Raw genomic sequence first — 18,837 nt, forward strand, 5'->3', positions numbered from 1 at the left:
AGAACCCTGTTCCACAGGGTTTCCAGTTTAATCTCTTTATTCCAGGGAACCTGAGGGGAGCACAGCCATGGTTCCAACTGCAGATGTTAATTCCAACAACACTGGGTTTTACTGGAACTAACCCATGGACTCTGAGAACCAGAACCTGGCCTATTAAGCAGCTGCTGGTCAGTGTAGGAACTGTCCAGAATCAGCCAGTCAATCAAGCTCAGACATGTCTTAGAGGCTGATGGGAACGCAACCCTCCTGGGAACGCCCATCACTGTGTGCCTGTGACGTGAGCTGCACCCCCCCGCCCCCAGCCACAGCTCCACCAGGAGCCCTGCTAGCAGAGGTACTCAGAGCGTGAGCAGTCACTCTTGTAGGTCATCTGCGAGTCGATGCTGGAGCGCGAGCACAGCAGCATTCTCTCCGTATCGGTGGGCCGCCGAGACCAAAGGTCTTGCGGCGGCACGTGGGGCGCGTGGCCGTTCAAGGTCCTCTGCTTCATGGTGAGCGTCTCGAACTTGACGTAAGACTCCTTGAACAGGTCCTCCTGGCTTTCCCCTTCGCCCACTTCTCCGCTCGACCCTCTGCAGTAGAGCAAGAGGATCTTATAGATGAGCAGCAGGATGAGCGGCACGGCTAGCACGCAGGCGATAGCGCTGGCGATCACCAGCATCTGGCTCTCGCCGTCGCCATCCCCCAGCGTGGAGAACTTCACACACTGCTCCTTGCCCGGCGCCGTGGCCTTAGTGGCCAGACACACCTTGTAGTCCTGGCTGGGCAGGAGGTTCTCTATGAGTTCCTTGCCTCGTCCGGCCTGTGTTCTGATCCGCGTCTCATCGCCCTCCTCCCCAACGGGCGTGCAGAGGATGGAGATCGGAGCATCGCCCGGCATCCCTTCCACCGTCCACACCACTACCGCACTGTCGACTGTCTCCTCCACCACCTGGATGTCCGTCACCCCGGGCTTGGTCACCAGGGACTTCTTCTGGTTTTTGTCGTCCTCTGCGGTAGCCCCCTTCCCTCCCTTCCCCTGCTGAGTCTTAGCCGCAGGGGGTGACCTCTGGATCCCCCCACCAGGCCCCAGCCTCTTTTTAGTGGTTAGAAGGGTTGTGGTGGTGGTAGTGGTGGTGGTGGTGGTGGTTTGAATGGGAGCTCCTGACGTGGTGGGAGAGGTGAGGGGTGAGGTGAGGGGTGCGAGCGACGTGACTGGGCTTGTTGTCCATTCTGAACTTTTGGGGATGATCTGTGGAGGGAGAGTGGTGGAGGCGCCTTCCCCGGTCAAGGAGAGGGTGAGGAAGGCCTCTGCGTTCCCAGCCACGTTTTTGGCCCTGCAGCGGTAGTCTCCCGCGTCTTTGAACAGGATCCCATTCAGGCTGATGATGGACCAGCGAACACCCTCTCCAGGCGACTCCTGAACAACTATGGGGCAAACAGACACAAGACATCGGTCTCATAAACAACTAGAGAAAAAAACAACAACAAAAAGTGCAAGCAACCTGTGAATTCAGAGAACCACTAAGACTAAATACCACTCACACAATGTCTGACTTGGAGACAAAAGATCCATATCATCCTGTCAGAGCAGCCCTTTCCAATCCTCTCATCTACTGTAGGACATCCTGTCCAAGATCAAATGACGTAGGACATTTCTCAGACTTTGTTTTACTACCCTTTCCCCCGCCTTACCAACATACCCCAGCCCCCCTCACCCCTCTTTTCACCTTGGTGAAGGTTATTTTTGTTCAGGAAGATTCTAGAACCTAAGAAACTATTTTGACAAAAAAGAAAAAACTGCTCCTATTGATTTTGAATAAGTCTGTTTGTGTTTTTTTTTTTTTTTCTCTTTCTGATTTCACAGATCAGCCTACAACCTCGCTAGCCTGATCTCTCTCTCCCTCTCTATCTCTCCCTCTCCCTCTCCCTCTCTCTCTCTCTCTCTTGCTCTTTCCTTCATTTGGGCCTGTTTTCTTGGCAAGTCCAGCTGCATTTTAGGCAGGAGAGTGCTAGATCTTGCGTCATCATCGATACTTGAAATGGCTTGCATATGTTCCAGACTATCACAGCAGCCATGCCAGAGGCTTAAGTCATGTAGACACACACACTATACTACTCCAGCAGACAGCAGACAACAGGACTCCGTGTGTGTGTGTGCACCATGCCAAGGGCTTAGACATGTCCAACTCCCTATGAAAAACCAGAGACCATAGCATCAATATAACCCTAATATTCTGAAATATTTTTGAAAATATTTACTATATTGTGCTAACATTTACTAATTTTGTTGTACTTTTTAGATCTGGTTGTTACCATTAAGCTTGGCAGGCACCAGTGACCTAGATAGTTACCATTAATCTATACTGTAACCATTGAGCCTCCATGGACACTGTTCAGTGGGCCAATAGAGTGACATTAAGGGATTAGTGTTGGTCAGCTCTGCAGGTGTGTGCAGGTATGTGGTGTCAGTTACCTGTGGAGGTCAGGAATGATAAAATTGTGTTTTATCTACGTATCTATAGGGGTCTCTGGTTAATGCCAGGCTGGTATTGTCAATACATTTTGTTTTTTTAATGTCTTGCCTGTTCAAAGAAAGGTTAAATTGAAAAAAAAGTGTAACCTGAGCAGGTTTGTATTACCTGTGCTGTTGTGTGTCACCTGTGCAGGTGTGTGTTATCTGTACAGAAGTGTGTTACCTGTGTGAGTGCGTTACCTGTGCAGTTGTGTGTTATCTGCACTGGTGTGTGTTATCTGTGAGTGTGTGTCCTACCTGTGTGGTTGAAGGCCGTTCCGTCCGCTCTGGTCCACATGAGGTTGGGGGTGGGGTATCCAGTGGCGTCACAGCGCATCAGCACATTGCTTCCTAGCTGAGACGTGATCTTTGTGGCCGAGGTCTGCACCGACGGCTTCACACAGTGGTCCAACTCGGCCCGCTGGAACAGAACCCCCGCAAGGTTCTCCGGCCCGCTGCACGACAGGAAGGCATCCATCAGAATAACGGGTGTCTCAGCCATCTTGGAGAGCTCAATGGCTTTGGAGATCTTGCAGTCACAGTACCAGGGGTTGTCTTGGAGACCTAAGAGAATAATCAGAGAGAGCGGTTTAGGATTGTATTTCATAAATGTTTAATAACATAGATGGAAGACTAGTTTGAAACATTGACTTTCACAGATTTAGTTTGATTCTACCTAAAGGTATCTTTGGAATAAACGTGTCAGGTTTTCTATGGAACTGTGAGACCTTCAATGAAAGCATTAAAATGTCTTCTGCCCATCGGAAACACAACTTCTGTATTCAATATGTAGGAGTATGTGTGTGTTGGTGTGTGTGTAAATGCTCATTGGCTATGCCAAGGTGGTGCTTGTGACTAAAGTTATGTGTGTGTGTGTGTGTGTGTATGTGTGTGTGTGTGTGTGTGTGTGTGTGTGTGTGTGTGTGTGTGTGTGTGTATTTGTCTCTTTAAAGATTTCCCTTTACCCATCGGAAACACAACTCAGAGGCCCACTCCAGTGTTCTATATCCCATGTAATGGGACATCAGGTGCAGCCCATAAACACTGCTTGTGTATGGGGTCACACATGTGTCTACAGATTCACACACACACACACACACACACACACACACAGAGTACATGCCCACACATGCACTAGCTGTCACAACAGCGGCAGACCGGAAGAGACAGCTGTCTAGGGCTGAGGGTTAATGCAACACTCAAAAGGTGTATGTGTGTGTATGTGTGTGTGTATAAGAGAGCGAGCGAGAGAGAGCGTGTGTGTGTGTGAGCGTGTGTGTGTGAGTGTCAGGGCTCTGACAGGGAGAAATGTTTGGAGCTGGGTGTGAATAGACTGCCACTTCAACCCCCACCGGACGCCACACCAGCCCCATTCACACACACACAGAGACACACACACACACACACACACACACACACACACACACACACACACACACACACACACACACACACACACACACACACACACACACACACACACACACACACACACACACTCACACACACACACTCACACACACACACACACACACTGCAAGGGAGGAAATCCCGGGTGGGCAAGGGGGTTAAGACCCCCCCCCCGTCCTGATGTAAAATATGAATCCCCCCGCCACCCACCCATATATCACTACAATACATTACTATGTAATTTCAATAATAATAGTACAGCGTTCTAGGCATGTACTAACACAATGAAAGCCTTTGTGCTAACTACAGACATTAACATATTTTAAGTTTCAGAACATGCCACACACGCACACACAGGCTCACACACACACACATGCACACACATACACACCAGCGTTTCCGTTGTCCGGTAATTGGCGGTCTTTGTCCGGAAAAAAATTTAAATGTCCGAAAATATAAGAGCTCACCGGTCAAATTGTCTGATTGGAATTTCTTAAAAATCCTGTCTCGCAAACACAATCTGAATTTGACAACAATCCTAATATTAAGGCCTATAAAGCAAACGTGCACTGCCCTTATTATGGTTTAAAGGAACAGGCTAATCTGCCGTTAGAAAGTTATTAAACAACACGCATATGCTGCATTTTAAATGAAGCGCTAACCGTCGGTTACAAACAAGGGGCAAACTGAGTGAGAAGGATCAAACATGGCCAAGCAGACTAGCCTTAAAAGCTTTTTTCAGAGGCCAAACGCAACTGATGAGGGTAACCCTTCTGACGAGGATGAACCTGTTATACCTGCAGTGTTGCGTCTGAACGCGTTTCATTTCATTATACTGTCTATGCTCGTGCTTGAGCGCGCCGAAGTTGCGTAGGAGCAGAGAGCTGTATTGCAGACAGATAGAGATTTTGAAAAATTATAGCTCGCAGCATATTGAAAAAACGAACTGAACAAGTTATTTTTTTGGAGCTGTGAACTTAGTTCAAAATTTTGAATTATGAACTATGAACTGAACTAGTTCATGTAGAAAGTGAACTTTCCAAACACTAAATAGGTGAAGACCTAGATGTTCGAACAGCTTCACCAGAGAAAAATCCGAAATGTCGGGCGTTTATGTCGTTATGGAGTGACAAGTTCCGGTGCGCGGTAATTGATAGTCACAGTAAAATGTTCTGTTAGCACTGCGAAAAGGCAGGACGACGCAACGGATTCAGAAGAGCGTCGAATCATTTTAGAATCTCTGCTCTCATTGAACAGAGCAATGACCATGTTGCGGCGCTCAATTTAACGCCACAGCAGGTTGCGATTAAAGCCTACTTATTTACGCGCATCAGACATTAATGTTTTTTTTTCCATTGTAAACTTAGGCAAATAAACATGTTGCATTCTAAACTACCTGATTATGTTATTATTTAAGCTACGCATGCCGTCACTTTTCTTCAATAGGCAAATTTAGAAGCAGAAATAGATATTTGGCCGGCTTATCATTAAAATGTCCGGCAAATGAAAACTCTGCCAGTCATTTTGACCGGCAACACTTTTCTCTAGCGGAACCTCTGATACACACACTCCGTCTGGTGTTGGTGAGACTGTGATGGAAACTCACAGAGGAATGACCCCAAACACAAACACACAGACACAGACACAGACACAGACACAGACACAGACACAGACACAGACACAGACACAGACACAGACACACACACACACACACACACACACACACACACACACACACACACACACACACACACACACACACAGGCTCAACACACACTCGTCAGCCATTGTCCCTACAAGATACTATTATTTTGGCTCTATCTTAACAACGTGAAGACAGCATTACTGAATACAGAGTGAAGAACAGATCACAGAGCCTCTTCCCCACATGTGCGAAAACAGGACAACACATCAATGAGTAGCTGCTAAGCAAATACATAACGCATTATGGAAGGTGGCATATTATTAGCCAGTGTGTATTCCTTAAATGCTCTTATCAGCATGGATCACTGTTCTGTAGGCTATGGGTGTGTGTGTCCGTAAAGCAGTCACAAATTACATTAGTCCTGCCGAGGATGGACATTAGATCACACACATGCTGTCAAAACCATTGAAAGCGGCCCTCCTTCATCCCCTTGGCTTTAGACACACATGCAAACACACACACACACACACACACACACACACACACATATGATTCACTCACACACACACACACAAACACACTTACACACACACACACACACACACCACACACACACACACACAGCATACAAAGACAAACACATACACACAAAGACACGCGCGCACATACACACACACACACACACACACACACACACACAGACACACACACTGTTTACAGAAGCCCCATTACCAGCTAAGCTCGTTCTTAAGTGAGGGAAACCTGGCAGAGGCTAAATATAGCATTAGCGCAGGTGTTAGCATACAGTACTACCTCTGCTGTTCTGAACATGCTCATGAATTCTGTGAAAAGGAAAAGTCCATCTCTGTCCTCATGGCCTTTGACCTTCTACAAACCCCTCATAGTCCTGTTCAACACTATGTTAAGCAATCAAGCAATCAGGTGTTATCAGGGACTTACTACCTGTAAGTGGGGCTAGTGATAGTTGCCATAGAGAAAATCACTGTATGTTTTTTTTTTTTTTTTTTCGGTTTTTGCAGTTGGCATGATTTCATCCATTCTAGCACATTCTACCAAGGAAGATTAGTCCCTTGGTCTTACAGGGAAAACAAAAAGATTCGAAAGGGGATTTTCTTAAAAGGACAAAAAGGTAAGGAAGAGAAAGGTGAAAAAGGGAAAGAAAAGACATGAAAAGTGAGGTTATGAAAAATTGGAAGAAATAGAGACAGGTGCGGGTGGTGCGTTTACAGCTTGGTCTGTCCTCCCCTGGGAACTCCATGTGTTCTTCTCCAGCCCAATCCTAATCCCCCTTCTCCTTCGGCCGCGGCGAGCACAGCCGGCTTTTATCCACTGGGATTAGAGACACTGACCTCAAACTCTCCATTAACATCCCCTGCCTGCATCTCTATCACGCCTCCAGAGCAAGGCCAGCCAGCAGGAGTGGCCATCTAGAGGCCCTACACCCTCATATACACACTACACACTCATACACACTACACACTCATATATACACTACACCCTCTGTCCATACACCCTCATATACCCATCAACCAGCCGCTCTGCCCATACCCTGACTACATGGTGTCAGGATAATAACCTCTCTGTCAACATCAGCAAGACAAAGGAGATGATTGTGGACTGTAGGAGGCGGCAGGTGGAGGAGCACACACCCCTGCACATCAACAGTTCTGCAGTGGAAAAGGCCAGCTGCTTCAGGTTCCTCGGGGTGAACATCAGCGATGACCTCACCTGGTCTACTAATACGGACAAGGTTGTCGAAGTGGCCCGGAAACGCCTCTTCTTCCTAAAGAAACTGAAGAAGTTTGGCATGAACCCAGTCATCCTCACCAACTTCTATAGATGCACAATAGAGAGCATCCTGACTGGCTGCATCACAGTGTGGTATGGGAGCTGCACAGCCAAGGACCGCAAGGCCCTTCGTAGTGTGGTCAGGTCTGCGGAGTCCATCATCGCTAGGGAGCTCCCAGTCCTGCAGGACACCTACCACACACGATGCCTCAGGAAAGCTGGCAGGATCCTAAAAGACTGCTACCATTCAGCCTTCAGACTTTTTACCCTGCTGCCTTCTGGAAGGCGGTACCGTAGCATCCGGTCTCGCACAAGCAGACTGCAGAACAGTTTTTACCCAAGGGCCATCAGGCTGCTAAATGGACATTGACTGTCACTGTCACTTTCACACTACTGTTTGTACTACACTACATATTCTGTCACTAACAACTTACTGTTTGCACTAGCAGTAATACCATATCAGAATATTATCTGTACCTCCCTCAGTATGTATGTAGGTTAGTATAGGTTTATTAGGTTAGCATAGTCTATTATATGTTAATTATATGTTAAATGTATATATAGTTTAGTATTATATGTATAGGCTGTTGTATGTATATTTGTTAGTAGTATATGTTGGTTGTTATATGTCTAGCATACTGTATGGTATATTTATATTGTATATTTAGTAAGGTTATTTAGGTGATTATAAGTTGTATTATGTGTTAATTATGTTCAGAGTACTTGTACAGAGTGTTCATCATGTTTTTGTTCTGTTATACTATGTTATGTTATGTTATGGTAGTCTCTTAGGCGGTGCCTTGTCTTAAGAATTTCAGTGTCCTGTCTGACCCTGTGTCATTTTGTGCATCTGACAAATAAAAGACTTGTAACTTGTAACTTGTACTCACTACACTCAGCACCCAACGTTCTCAAATACACCCTACACACTCGACCAGCCTCTCTTGGCACCCTACACACTCGACCAGCCTCTCTCGGCACCCTACGTTCTCAAATACACCCTACACACTCGACCAGCCTCTCTCGGCACCCTACGTTCTCAAATACACCCTACACACTCGACCAGCCTCTCTCGGCACCCTACGTTCTCAAATACACCCTACACACTCGACCAGCTTCTCTCAGCACCCTACGGTCACAAATACACCCTACACCCTCAACCAGCCTCAGGCTCTCTGCACTCTGTACCCCATGACCACACAGCATCTCTGGCCATCTCAGCTTCTACACAGCTTCTACACACACACCCATACGTCTGAAATGGATCGTCAAACCTCACTTGGCTGGGGTTTCATGAGGATATGAAATGTAATCATATATTAACTAGTATAATTGCCAAACCTGAGGTGTTGGGGTTTAGTTGTTACAGGCTTACACTGTGAGTGCTGTGGGAGGGAGAAGGCATGGCACACATGGTACTATTCAGAGGTGCGGTGGATCTGTTTGGTATTGATATTGGTATTGTCAATCTGTCTGTATCATACATCACATGTCTGTATTTGTTAATCCTGTATCATATGTCATATATCACATACGTGTGTGCAAGATTGTGGATATTAGCAATATCTGGTAGAGACACGCCCTTTGTGATTGATTGTATGGTTATTCCGACCAAATTGAACCACACCGCATGTCAGGTTCAATGCCACAGTTCAATGGCTTTTAAAGTATATTCAGGTTGTATTCCTTCCAGGGTAAACAGCTCATCAGACAAACACTTGCTATGAATTACAAGAGAACCCACATCTGTGGTGATGTCATCAGTCTTACCCAGAACCACTTTGGTGTCGTTGGTGCTGGGAGCCACCCCAGAGAAGGGCGGCCAGAGGTCGAGCAGGTCAGAGGGCAGCGTGGCAAGCTTGTTGCTGGAGATGTCCAGGTAGGTGATGTTGATCAGGTAGGGGATGGCATCGGTGGGCACGCTGGTTAGACGGTTGTTGTGGAGGTCAAGTGTGCGTAGACTGGGCATCTCGCGCAGCGACTCCCAGGGGAAGGACGAGATGAGGTTGCCGTCCAGCCGCAGCTCGTGGAGCACCTTCAGGTTGTAGAAGCTACTGGTGTCCACTGAAGTGATGGAGTTGTAGGTGACCCACAGGTAGCGCAGCTCCGGCAGGTAGTAGAAAGCCTCGCCCGGGATGCGACGCACCGCTGTCTTCTCCACGCGCAGCTTTGCCGTATCCAAGGGAACGTTCACTGGAATATCTGCCATGTCCGGATCGTTGCAGAGCACTGACCTGGGATACACACACACACACAGTAAAACATACGTTGACTCTCTGGAATTATTAATAAACAGGAGTGGAGTAATCAAGGATGATTACAGATCAAACAGCTCACAAATTAGAGGCATTTCTTGATATCGTAGGTACATAGTTTTCAGAGGAAATCTATACTCACACAACCAAAAAAAGCAAGATATGTTACACTTCTGTTGAAATGATTCAATGCATAAAATGCACCTTCTTTTTTTGTCTAATCCAAACCAGCCCTGTCCTATCAGAGCAGTACTATTTTCTATAGCAGAAATTCCTCTGCTATTTTCTCCTTTAGGACATACTTATTTATTTATTGATATTTATTTCCATGATGGGTGGGGGGAGTAGAAGAGGAGGTGGTGGTGGATCTGACTGGGATCTGGGAGGTGTTTGTCAGACGTGTGATTGATTCTTCTGTCGTGTTTGAATATGGCTTGTATGTCTGCCTCTGTGTACGGACAGCATAGTTATTTAGGTTAAATGTGGTGGTGGTGTCTGCTCAGATGATTGGCATCATGTACAACATAATCATGTATATTCATTGATTTAAAAAGGCATCACAAGGTGTTTGTGTAAAGCTAGCTGGCTAACTAGCCAAGAGAGAACAGACTTACCTTGCAAACACCTGTTACAGAACAACTGGTACTGATGTAAGATAGATACAGTTCTTTATTGATCCACAAGGGTAAATTGTAGTGTCTAGTTATGTACTAAACTTACTAAGTGATGTTTTTACAGATAAACTTGGCAATGCTGTAGTAAGCTTCAGCTTCATTTTATTACTTGTATCTACTAATTCATTCATTTGTTAATTTATTTATTATTGTTTATTTTTAATCAGTTTGTCTAAAAGGTCAATGGCTAGAAATATAAGAAGGAGAGGCAGCTTGCATTTTGATTATTGTGCAGTAGTTATGTAGTTCGGTTCAGTTTAGTGTGCATTCATTTTTATGGTTTAAGCATGACTTGAAAACTGTGATGAGGCTTCCTCAGCTAAAGGAACATTTTTGCCCAGGCAAACTGATGAAAACATGTACTATCTCTTCAGCAATCTTTCAGACCTGACTGTGGAAGATGATTTATTTCATGAGGTCTGTACAGTCATTGCTACTGTCTTTGAGTACTGAGGATGATCATGGTTGCATGCATTGTTTAGGCTCTGAAGGATAAACCAGCTTAATGGCTGGAGAGTGAGTGCTCTTACCTGAAGCCCGTGCCGTCGCTGCGTCCGTGGAACACACAGGTGCACTGGGACGGACAGAAGCAGAGGCAGGGACCCAGGAGGAAGAGGAGAACGGCGAGGAAGAAGAGGAGGTGGGGAGAGGTCAGCGTACGCATGGTTCAGACCTCCAGGCCGGGCCGAGCCTCACAGCGCAGAGTCACCCGAGGAGGACGTGGAGGAGATACATCCGCACTCATGGGAGGAGGAATCAGCGGTGCCGCTCCCCAGCAAAACACAAAGGATTGTGGGTCTGTGGAAATCCCAGGAAAATGACCTCTGACCGTCACCAAAGCAAATCATGAAACTGCAGGATAGTTGGATTTGTTTTTTTTGTTTTTCTTTTCTTATTCCAACAACGCTCATTTGTGGTGTCCGCCCTGTTTCAGCGTCCCTCTGACATGGGCGGGGTGAGGGCAAAGATGGGGAGGGTGTGTGTGTGTGTGTGTGTGTGTGTGTGTGTGTGTGTGTGTTTGTGTGTGTGTGGGCAGGGTGAAGAGGGATTAGAAGAGGGATTTCTCCAGGCTGAGTAGGTCACTCTGTGGAAGGAGGGGGGGGGGGGGGGGGTAATTAGCATTAGGACCACACGCTAATAAGCTAGCACACCTAAGGCAATGAGGAGTCTCCTGCTCACGTGTCACCCTACCTACCCACACACACCTCCATCTCTCATTTCCATCAGTCACTCCCTTTCTCTCCCTCTATCTCTCACTTTCAAAAGTCACTCTCTCTCTCTCCCTCTATCTCTCACTTTCTTTTTTCTTTCTTTCAATCTCAATCCCAATCTGCCTTTTTCTATCTCTCTCTAAAACTCTTTCTTGCACTCTCGCTCTCTCTCTCTCTCTCAGTCTCTGTGTCACACTCACGTATACACAAACACATAACTCTATCTATGAGTCATCTGTATTTACAGACTTAATGTTTGAGATAATGTGCATCTTTGGATACACTTTCTTTGACTTTTTCTTCTTTCTTTCTCTCTCGTTCTCTCTCTCTCTCTCGTGTAGTTGTAAATCCACAATTCTCCTTGCGTGCAGACCCTTACAATGACACAAAGGTGCAAGCTGTAGCCTGGGCCATGATTTACAGCTATTCACAGCGAAGGAGTGTGTGTGTGTGTGTGTGAGAGAGGTTGACAACCATACTTTTTAAAGGGCCTAAAAGGTCTTTAAATAGTTACACACACTCTCTCTCTCTCTCTCTCTCTCTCTCTCTCTCTCTCTCTCTATCTCTCTCTTTCTCTCCCATACTCTCTCAAACACACACACACACACAGAGCAGCCTCACAGCAAGAGGGGCAAAGGGCGGAGGGTGAAAACAAAACAACCAACTACTGGTGTAATTCGGTATGGCAGTGCTCTTACAGCATAGGCTATAACTGACCCAGGCTATTTGGTGAATGGGATACCTTGCCTATTTATTAATACAACAATCAATACATGGCCAATCATAAAACTGTATGGTAAGATATCTGTTTTTTTTTTTTTTTTTAAACAGCTCCGATCAAATTAAATGAAAAACGTTTAACTGGGTGAAATTGGAAATGCTAGCTGTTTAAATGTAAAACAAACAAACAAAAAAATGTTTAAGAAAAGCACCAATCAATCAATCTTCAAAGCACGAAATGTGTTTGGGGGAGAGGGAGTCAATTCTAACAACAACTGGCTAGCCAGTAACTTAATAATGAATGTTTGTTATTTAGCTTGCTAGGTGTTTTGAAATGAGTTTGCATTAACATTCTGGCTGCTACGGTTATTTCCTATGTTGTTATCTGTTTTTAATAACCTGCTTTACAGTAAATGTGTAAATTACAGATATTGTATGTAATAAACGTGTTCAGGTCTGAAAGTGTACAAAGATTTAGCAAAACCTAGGATGTAGCCAAGGCTGCGGATTAAGAATTTCATAATGATCTTAAAAATAGGCCCAATGGTGGATGTGACTGTGCCAGCTCCACACCTCCTCCTGGCTCCAAACCTATAGAAACTCAAATCTGTTTTCAAAGCTAGCAGACCAAATACATCTATGCCCTATTCTCTACAGAAATGTTGCTTAAGTTTCTTAGTGCATCTTCTGTCCCTCATCTTCTCAGTTTCTTAGGATCAGTTTATCCCAATATGATGACACTGACTACCTTTCCGAAATGTCTTCTTCCATTATCTTGTATAAGGTGTCCACACACAAACACGCACATATATATAGTTCAAAAGAGCACAGGGTACAATTGGTAAGACATTTTAAGAGCCCATGCTTTGAGAAAAAGGAACAAAGAGGGAAAAAGCTGACAAAAAAGAGCCGTCTAGGTTTAAGGCTATCTTATGGTAGCTTATGGTTACGGTTGTGTGGTTCGTCTTGCTAATAGAAAAATCTGATATGATATAGTTGAATGCTCAATGCTGGAGATATTCAGAGAATAGACCATTGCAGTCACCACAACTCCAGGTCTGACAAATGGTTTTATGTTTTGAGTTGTGCTAAAGTGTTATTGAGGAAATCAGTGTAGTATTCAGAAGAAATAATGTTGCAGCTTACATCCACTACCTTGCTATGCTAACATGCACTGAACTCGTCTCTAAAGGTTTATCCACTGCACAGCACTGTACCTACTGGCTACCGTTACATAAGCACCAGTCAACCAGTAGCCTGCTAATGATGAACTGTATAAAACTGGCAAATATTCTGCATAATGATTTAATGAGATAAAAAATATATATATGTGAATATACGGTTGATCTACAGATCACTTTTTGCTTTGGTTCTTGCACACCTGTTGTCCCACAGACCAACTCAAATGCATATTTCTGGTTACGCTTCTGAGACAGAAACAAACAAACAAACTTCATGGCCCTCAAAAGAAACCTTTCAAGTTTTCAGCGTAAATTGAAAACAAATATGAATCCAGGTCACTGAGTTGGTATTAATCTAAAGAAAAAACAGAATCCATTTTCAGTCATATCTACCCTTCCCCCACATGCTTCTGTGTTTGATTAAACAAAAGGCAATCAAGAACTGTTATGTTGCTATGACAACTGAGGTCAGGGGTCACTGGGGCTACTGCTATGAGTCATTGGTCCTTTCGCCTGAAAACCTCTCAGAGTTGACCAGTTTGGCGGGGTCAATACAGTGCTTCACCTGCTGCCAAAGCAGAACTACATCTCCAGCTCCTCATCGAGCCAAGGCCTTGCAGACAGACTGGCAGTTTAGCGCATGTGTCTGGCTGCTAATCTTATTAGGGCCCTTGTCATCACTGTGCTGAATGATATATTAGATCACATGGGATATGGAGGTAAGTCAGACATGGGGGTAGTAGGACTGAAGGGAGATTAAGAGTGCCCCTGCATACCATGAAATAACATGGTTGTGTGTGTGTGTGTGTGTGCGTGCTTACATGATAGCAGAGAACGGAAATAATATGTAATATAGGTTAATATCAATATCTATGTGGTTAATATTATTTCTCATGCTGGTTATATTTTTTACAGAATAGTCAAGATCAGAAAATGCATAATTCTGGAATGAATGTCTGGTGATAACGGAAGGGACCAATGGAGGAGTGTGTGTGTGTGTGTGTGTGTGTTTATTATAGATTACCTGTGTAAGTGTAACAGACGGATGGTCTGGTGAGGCCAGGTCTGAACCTCACATTGCCCAGCTGATTAAAGCCTTATCCTAGAGAATCTCCAACAGCACCAGTCAGGCCAGGAGTATCTGAATCGAATCTGCTGCTGAGGAAATTATCCCTGGAAAGTCATCAATTATCATGATCTTTGCCATATAATAATGAAGGTTGCCTTAAACATAAGGTAATAATTTAGATAGTGGTGTAGTTTGTGAGAGTATATACACGTATACTTGTGAGTAAGCTTTACAACAATGAGGAAAGACCACATTAAGGTTGTGGCCACATACTGTAACTGCTGCAGTTTCATAATTAAAACATAATAAATGTTCACTATCCACCTGACACACACACACACACACACACACCGTAACCAGACAAGAAATGACCCAGAGCATGTTTATGAACAGGTACACCAGTGCATCTTTTTATTTACGCAAGCAGTTTGTTCCTACAGTTGAGAAAAGCCACTGTTAAGCGGTTGGCACATGTATGTACAGAACAGACCCATCATTACAGGCTTCTACTACGCATTCTTGGTGAAAGTACAAAAGGCTACGATGAGGAGGGATCGGAAAGCATTGTCAGGTCAGTACTGAAAAGAGCAACAAGATTACAGGGAGGCAAGATCTGGACATGGGTAAGAAGCGCACCACAAACCAAACGGACACAACTCAAACACTACCATCTAGAAGCGGAGAAGACTCGAGTGAAATGCAGAGAGCACAGGAGCTGAAATACTGCACATGATTTAGAAATTAAAAAAGGAAGTTGACTGTTCACATGTAGTCAACATGTTAAAACAACTGAGACCAAATCAAAAAGGAAATTAAAAAGTGAAATGAAAAATTCTCTATTTTTTTGTATGTTTGTTTCCAGTTAAAACGATTACCATTGAATGCATGACCATGCCACAAAGAACATCTAGATTCACAGTCGTTTACCTAACAGTACAGAGATTCAACATGGAGCTGAATACCGATGCACTTACACCTAGAAAGAGCTCACAAATGGTCCAATAAGTGCACAAAACTAGCTCTTTGATAACACTGACAAAACATGAATTGCCAGGCAGTAAAAAGAATGATAAGACACCTCTGTAGTCCAATAGCATAATGATTTATAAGCAAGACAACAAGTGATTTTTTTTTATCGTCATCAGGAAATATCATTATAGGTTCTTAATCATCTTTTAATTTATTGTTTCTTATGATTTTAAAGGATTTTTTTTTGTTGTTGTGTGATATCACTTTTTTTCCCCCAAAAGAAATCTTTCGCCAAAATGTAACGTCTTCAGAGAACGTCAGGATATCGCCTCCATCTTGGACTCGCCTGTGTGTCTCTCCTCCTACGCGTGGAATGTGTTTTAATACTCATTACGAATTAGGCTAATACCTGAAATTGAAGTGCTTACATACATGTATACATTTACAATAAGACTATTTACAGAGCAGAAAACTGCAAAACTGCCTACTTACCTGCTTTTTTCTCATTCTCTACTGTAAGAAAATAAGAGGAGGGGCTCTAAAATGTTGGCGTGCATGTGTGGCAGGACTGGTGTGCATTCCGAATGGCAAGACTCATCTGACACGACGCTTCACATAGCAACTAGGTCCCCAACACATCTGTCTACCCGGCTCCGGTTCCGTAATGGTTCTGTACCGGTTCCTTGCCAGAACAGGGCCAGATGTGCTCCAGAACCATCAGAAGTGTGCTGCAGTGCCAGTGGAGTCAGCCGACGGCTGCATAAACCCTTCATTTGTCTTAAAGTCAGACCTGGCTCTGCTGAATGCAGGCTTGGCTCAGCAGGCAAAAATAATAACCTTTATCTTATAGAATTTTGGTTAGACTCTTGAATAGTAACTGTAAATAAAAAAAGATGTATGGTACATTTGCAATATCTTTCAGAAAGTTATAATATGAGAATAATACAGAATTAGCAAGCATTCTGCTGGTTTTGGGCTTCCCTCCCCACGAATGGTTAAAAAAAGAGTGCTTATTTTTTTAATTTTATAATTTTTTTTGTCTCCTGAAGTGAAGGCCCTTTGTTGTGAGATGTTCTTTAGAACGAGATCTTTGAAGAGACACACTCACACAGGAGGGAAATGTGCTTGAAACCCTTTACACCCCAGAACGTACCCATAAAACAAAAAGGACAGAAATGAAAAATCTAAGAAAAGGATAACAGAAATGAGAAATTGAACAAAAAAAAAATCGAAAGAAAGAGCTTTAAAAAACGTCCTCCATTAAAAATTAGTAAAAATGTCAATAAAAAACAAAAAGTGAAAGTAGCTTGGAATACTACGTCTTCTTCTTAACAATAATAATAATAATAATAATACTGTCTGTATGTAAAATAATGGGTTGTCATGGGGTGGTACAGAGACACCAGTTGGATCATCTCAGCGTCACCACTCTCCTGTGACAGGAAGTGACATCGCTGGACTTCCTCCCCCGGGCGTCCTCCTGCCTTATGTGTAGGCGTTGAGGCGCTCCTTGGAGCGCGTGGAGTGAATGTCGTGCAGCTCTTGCTCCTCCTTGGACTTGATGTCCTCATACTTCTGCAACTTACAGGCGTCCTTCACGTAAGCCCAGTTCGCAGACAGCACCATCAGATAGTGGATCTGGAACAGAGCCGAGAGGGAAGGAGAGATGAGAAGAAATTGTTGCACACCAGCATTAATACATAAATAAATAACACCTCAGGCAGTCAGGCTTTTGAGTTGGGTTCTGCTCGAGTTTTTTCCCCTGGGATTCTTCTTTCTTCGTTGCCTACATGCAGACAATCTGAATCGTGCTATATAAATCAATAAAACTAAATAGAATTTTATTGAAATTAAATACACCTATAAATACTCACAAACATATGCAGTGATCCTATATGACACACACATCCACATAACCTAGGCGATGATCTAGTAGTCCCTCCCTCTCTAAGAATGTTTAGGAGACGTGTGCTGTTCCTTGAGTCCACCACCAGGTGGCAGGCCTGGCTACCCCTTTAAGGGGCCCTTTGTTTCCATGGCAGCTGATGTTCCAACCACTTATCCTCAGCTCAGGGTTCTGGCATTTACAGTCAAGCATACCTTTTGTTTTTTTACACAATAAAATCTTTTTAGGTGTCTTATGGTTGACAGAGTTATAAGGATTCATTCAATTGTTAATCACTTTATTGCATCTTACCATATGGCAAAATCTATCAGATGTTGGATTTAATATCCTATCAAGTAGAGGGGTACATAGTCTCTTATCTTCTAACATAAAGAGAGGGATTGATAGCAGTCTTTTCATGTTTGAAGCCATAATGACATTGCGAGGAGAAGCTTACTCCAGAGGAAGCAGGTGGATAGCCGTGAGTGTTCAAGTCATATAGTCAGACTCTGCCTGTTTTTCTCCACCAGTGCGGTGTCGCCATCAAAGAGAATAGACGTTCATTGTTTTGTCAGTGGCAACAGCAGCGGAGTGAATGCATATCGCTAGCATGAGAAACGCCAGTCGGTAAGGTAAGTTAAGAAGTCCAAAGCTATAACTACAATGGATAATGCATCTGTTAACATAACTACTCAATTAGTGTCATCCCGACATTAACCTGCCACACAAATTCATTTTCCAAAAAATTGTATTGTCGCATCAAACTGAAAAATCAACAGTTTTGAAGCCCTATGTCTTTAGATACACAATTGCTGTCCTTTTGGGTTATTTATAATATATGTTTTTCAGTGGTACATTCCATTTATCACAAGCTGTTTCCAAGCTGATTTGTACCAAGCATTGTTTTAAATGTTAAAAAGAGATCAATTTCTTGCAGAACACACACAGTCCCCGCTGACTAGCGACAGCATTCTCTTTCTTAGAAAATGGCTCCTTGCAAATCACTGAGAGATGTTCTCAACAAGCTCCAGGCCCTTTCTTCTCCTAGTTTCCATGGTTACCATACGACATTACCAGCGTCTCTGTGAGAGAAAAACTCTGTCTCTCCAATGCGCCAAAATCCCTCCTCCCCAGACAGACTCTCTCTCTCTCTCTTTCTCTCTCTCTCACACACACACACACTCTCACACACACACACACAAAAGGACATATGCCCACTACGAAGCACAGACACATCATACACAGATGTCCACCCTTGTCAGCCAACACACACACACACAGACCCGTAAGCATTCACTCAGAAACAGGCAAGCATGCATGCAAACATAAAACATCTACAAAGGAACACACCACTGAGATTACAATACTGCATCCCAGCTAAAGAGTTAGATGGGAGATACGTTATGTTACCCTGTCTGCCTGTCTGCCCGCCTGTGTTCCTCCCTCCTTGCCTGCCTATATCCAACACCCCTGACATTGTTTTGGGTGTGCACCCCCCCCTCCCCCCTCCACAGA

The 18,837-nt window shown here is 44.2% G+C and overlaps 2 protein-coding genes across 2 annotated transcripts in view; both read right to left on the reverse strand.

Moving 5' to 3' along the window:
* Positions 1-325: 325 nt before the first annotated feature.
* Positions 326-10,951, reverse strand: lrit3a (info leucine-rich repeat, immunoglobulin-like and transmembrane domains 3a; the record flags this gene model as incomplete). The annotated part of the gene is made up of 4 exons (XM_080843032.1): positions 326-1,407; positions 2,753-3,058; positions 9,129-9,592; positions 10,818-10,951. The coding sequence occupies 4 exons, from the start codon at positions 10,949-10,951 to the stop codon at positions 326-328; spliced, it is 1,986 nt and encodes a 661-aa protein (XP_080699158.1).
* Positions 10,952-15,012: 4,061 nt separating this feature from the next.
* The window catches only part of gpm6aa (glycoprotein M6Aa), a 20,642-nt gene continuing 16,817 nt past the window's right edge, over positions 15,013-18,837 (reverse strand). The window contains exon 7 of the mRNA XM_080843351.1: positions 15,013-17,075. Coding sequence (XP_080699477.1) covers positions 16,923-17,075 — 153 coding nt within the window. The 3' untranslated portion in view covers positions 15,013-16,922. The remainder of the gene's footprint in view (positions 17,076-18,837) is intronic.

The sequence above is a fragment of the Sprattus sprattus genome (assembly GCF_963457725.1).
Source record: "Sprattus sprattus genome assembly, chromosome: 8".
NCBI classification, from domain to species: Eukaryota; Metazoa; Chordata; class Actinopteri; order Clupeiformes; family Clupeidae; genus Sprattus; species Sprattus sprattus.